A 4,246-nucleotide genomic window follows, 5' to 3' on the forward strand; every position below is an offset into this window, starting at 1 on the left:
GCCAAGAGCGGCTGCTCACCGGGCCGTAGTCCCGGCGCAGCTGCTGTTCGCCCCGGAAGCGCAGGTGCAGCCCGTAGCGCGCCACGTACAGGTTCTCGGAGCAGAAGCAGGCGCAGCGGCAGAAGCGCCGCGGGGCCCCCGCCGTCGCCATGGTGAAGCACCGCGCGTTCCGGCCGGCTTCCGTAGAGGCACTTCCGGGTACGCCCCCAGCCGCGACACTTGTGGCCCCAGCGGCTAAGGGGCCGTCTTAAATTCCCAAGAACAGAAAAGAACGAAGACGCTCCCAGCCAGAAAACGGTTTGCGGAAGAGGAAGATGCTTCTCAGCTCGCGGCGCTCTCGTCCCTCCTCGCAATTTCCCCACCGACGAGGCGGGGACTAATGGCCCCACTTCACCGATAGGCGGACTGAGTCCGGCCTTCACAGGACGCTGCGGTTGGGACTCAGAACCCGAAGGCCTTTTACTTAAACGCCGCCCCGGCTTCTGCACAGAGCTGTGGGAGAACCAGCCGACCCCGCGAGGAAGACTGTAGGACAGTCGGTGGAGCTCTGAGGCCCGACCTCGTTCTCGCCAGCTGCTAGCATCCGTGCAGCTTCTGTGCGGATGAGCTTGGATTTGACATTTACCCCGGGTCCCTGCCTGGTGCTTCCGGCCCCTCCTTCACGATCTCAGGCTATGCTGCAGATTGCCCCAGTGAGTGTCTCCACGGAAACGCTCCGTCTCGCGTGACTTCCGGTGGCGTTCCCAAAGGCGGCGGGTGGGCAGGGACACGTGCGAGAAGGGGGACGGGCGTGGTCTGCCAGCGGCCACACCCTCTCGGCCGGACCCTGTTCAAGTTCGGCACAGCGGCTGTGTGAGACCGCTTTGTTGATGGCCTGTAGCACTTGCGTCCCGGTTTTGGGGAGACCCATCTCAGCACACACTGGCCCTGCTTCGGGGTCCCCATCATTGTCCGCTGTGCACCCCTTAGGCCCACAAAGCCCCGTAAAGAGCTTGGACGGCAGCCCCATTGCTCAGAGGAAGAACCGAGGCGCCAAGCAGGGGAGGAAGTCGTGTCCCCTGGACCTGATCCCTGATCCCTGCCCTAGCGTCCCCTCCGTGGCTCAGCGTGGTGCGGGGATGGAGGTGGGAAGGAAGGTTCCAGCCCTTACCGCAGATGACAGCTCTATTGACCGAGCCTCCTCTCTACCGGGACCTGTGATGACGGCTCCACCACCCACCTTCTCTCCTTTCCTCCCCACGGCGGCAAACCTTTGAGCTAGGTGCTGTTATCAACCACATTACTGATGGGGAAACTGAGGTTCTGACAAGTGCGGTAGCCCGCCCCAGGTCACACATCCAGTGAGGGGCAAGCATGGGTTTTGCACCCAACCGTCTGCCCTCTGAGTCCCCCTGTTCACCACCACAGGATATCCCTGAGTGGTGGGATTACGTGGGATTTTGGATTTTCTCTTTGTGTCTGTTGGCATTTTCTCACGGACTCTGCTGGAGCCCCGCCTGAGCCTTCTGAAGCTAATAGGCTCCCGCAAGGAGGAGAATGACCCCCAGGGACCTACCTGCACCTCCCTCAAGGTCCCAGCTCCCCAGCCCAGAGCTGCGCAGCCTGAGAAGGTGCTTAAAGTTTTACAGTAGTCTTGATTGCCCAGCGATAGTGAGGGCCCCGCTATCCAGGAAAGCATCCATTTCCCCAGCTCGGTGTACTTTACCCCTCACTGCTTTTCTCCGCCAGGAGGCCCAGGGCAGGCCAACTCCCCAGCCAGCCACCACCTCACCCCTACCCCCGGCTCACCCAGTTGGATTTCTGCCTTTGCAGCAGTTTGCAAGACGAGCACGTTCTGCTTATCGGCTTAGATTGGCCCTCCCCGTGGGCCCCTCCTCCTTGCAGGCAGTGTCCCCCACTCCTCTGACTGGGCCTAGTTATGAAAGGGAATAGCCGTAAGAACAGTATTTACTAGTAAGCACTGAATCCATGTGTGCTGCCAGCCAGCACTGGCGTGCGCCTTTACTCATCATACAAATGAGGAAACTGAGGCTCAGTGAGGTACAGGGACCTGTCCAAAGTCATAAACCTAGTGAGTAGCAGAACCAGAATTAGAACACTCCAGGATTAGAATATACTTCTATCTGATTCCAGGACTGTATGTGTGTGTACATATTGTGTATTTACATATATATGCAAGTGCAAATATGTATATGTACGTATGTGTGTATATATACACATACTTTTTAAGATCACATAGAGCTGCAGTCCCCAAGCCCTGGGCCATGGACTGGTACCAGTCCGTGGCCTGTTAGGAACTGGGCCGCACAGCAGGAGGTGAGCGGCGGGTGAGTGAGAGAAGCTCCATCTGTATTTATTGCCGCTCCCCACCACTCGAATTACCGCCTCGGCTCTGCCAACCCCCATCCCCACCCCTGCCCCAGCCCATGGAAAAATTGTCTTCCATGAAACTGGTCCCTGGTGCCAAAAATGTTGAGGACCACTGACATAGAGCTCACATACAAGAAAAGGACACAAATCATAAGTGTACAGTGTGATGAAGTTTCACAAACTGGACACGCCATGTAACCAGCACCCGGATCCAAAACAGAACATTCCAGCCCCACAGAAGCCTCGCTATGTCTCCTCACAGGCACTACCCACCTCCGAAGGGCAATCACGACTTTGACTTCTAATAGGAAAGGTTAGTCTTGCCTGTTCTTGAATTGGATACAAATAACATCATATAGTACGCACTGTTTCCTATATGGCTTCTCTCACTCAGCATTACGCGCTTGAAATTCATCTGTGCCGTCAGGTAGAGCAGCAGTTCGTTCTTTTTGGTGGCTGCACTATAGTCCCTGAGTGAACATTCCGTAATTCACTGACCATTCTCCAACTGACAGGCATTTGCATTGTTTCCAGTTTGGAGTTGTTATGAATGAAGCTGCTATGAGCATTCTTTTTTTTTTTATTATGGTTTAATATACATAACATAAAATTCACCATTTTAACCACTTTTAATAGACTCTTTTTAAGGGCAGTTTTGGGTTCACAGCAAAATTGAGTGGAAAGTACAGAGGGTTCCTGTGTATCCCTTGGCACCCACGACACACGCAGCCCCCCCACCATCAGTGTCCCACACAGGAGGGCTGCCTTCGTTACAGCCAGCGAACCCATCGACACATCACTGTCACCCAAAGTCCATAGTTTACATTAGGGTTCGCCCTTGGAGTTGTATATTCTAGTTTGTGACAAATGTGTATGACATGTGTCTGCCATTACTGTACCACACCGAGCAGCCTCACTGCCCTAAATATCCTCTGTGCTCCCCCGTTCATCTCTCCCTCCCCACTAACCCCGGCAACCACTTTTTACTGTCTCCATAGTTCTGCCTTTTCCAGAATGCCGTAGAGTTGGAGTCATACAGTACGCAGCCTCTTCAGACTGGCTTCTTTCACTTAATAGTACGCACCTAATTGTTCCCCATGTCTCTGCGTGGCTGCGTAGCTCCTTTCTTTTTAGCTCTGAATAATGTTCTGTCACCCGGATGTACCACCGTTTATCCATTCACCTGCTGAAGGACATCTTGGGCGCTTCCAAGTTTAGGCAATTATGCATAAAGCGTCTTTGTTTTAATTTTATTTTTTTAATTGAAAAATTATACTTGTACATGCCCATGGGGTACACAGTGATGTTCCCATACATGTGACGTGCAGTGGTCAGATGAGGGTAGCCAGTATCTCCATCCTCTCCGTCATTTGTCATTTCTTCGTGTTGGGAACAGTCAATAGCATAAAGCTTCTGTAAACATCCATGTACAGGTTTTTGTGTAGACACAAGTTTTCAGCTCCTCTGGGCAAATGCCAAGGAGTATGATTGCTGGATCATGTGATAAGAGTATATTTAGTTTTGTAAGAAACTGCCAAACTGTCTTCCAAAGTAGCTGTGTAATTTTGCATTCCCACCAGCAGTGAATGAGAGCTCCTTTTGCTCCACATGTTTGACAGTATTTGGTGTTGTCAGTGGTCCAGATTTTGGCCCTTCTAATAGGTGTGTAGTGGTATCTCACTGTTTTACTTTGCATGTCCTCAAGGACATAAGATGTGGAGTGTCTTTTCATATGCTCATTGGTGTTTGCTATCTGTATGTCTTCTTTGGTGAAGTGTCTGTTACGGTCTTTGGCCTTTTTTGTGTTTTTTTTTTTAAGAGACAACGTCTCACTCTGTTGCCCAGGCTGGAGTGCAGTGGCACAATCATAGCTCAC

General features: G+C 52.4%; 1 protein-coding gene across 2 annotated transcripts in view; it reads right to left on the minus strand.

Moving 5' to 3' along the window:
* OGFOD2 (2-oxoglutarate and iron-dependent oxygenase domain containing 2) overlaps positions 1-192 on the minus strand; it is a 4,035-nt gene extending 3,843 nt beyond the window's left edge. Inside the window, exon 1 of one of the 2 annotated variants that reach the window (XM_012663503.1) lies at positions 20-56. Coding sequence is in view for 1 of the 2 variants with exons in the window: in XM_012663502.1 (XP_012518956.1) it covers positions 20-151 (132 nt within the window). In the remaining variant the exon portion in view is untranslated. Of the gene's footprint in view, positions 1-19 lie in introns of both variants that reach the window. The other variant, XM_012663502.1, reaches the window with a different exon arrangement.
* Between the last annotated feature and the right edge of the window lie 4,054 nt (positions 193-4,246).

The sequence above is a fragment of the Propithecus coquereli genome, unplaced genomic scaffold (genome assembly GCF_000956105.1).
Source record: "Propithecus coquereli isolate 6110/MARCELLA unplaced genomic scaffold, Pcoq_1.0 Scaffold81, whole genome shotgun sequence".
In the NCBI taxonomy this organism is placed as follows: domain Eukaryota; kingdom Metazoa; phylum Chordata; class Mammalia; order Primates; family Indriidae; genus Propithecus; species Propithecus coquereli.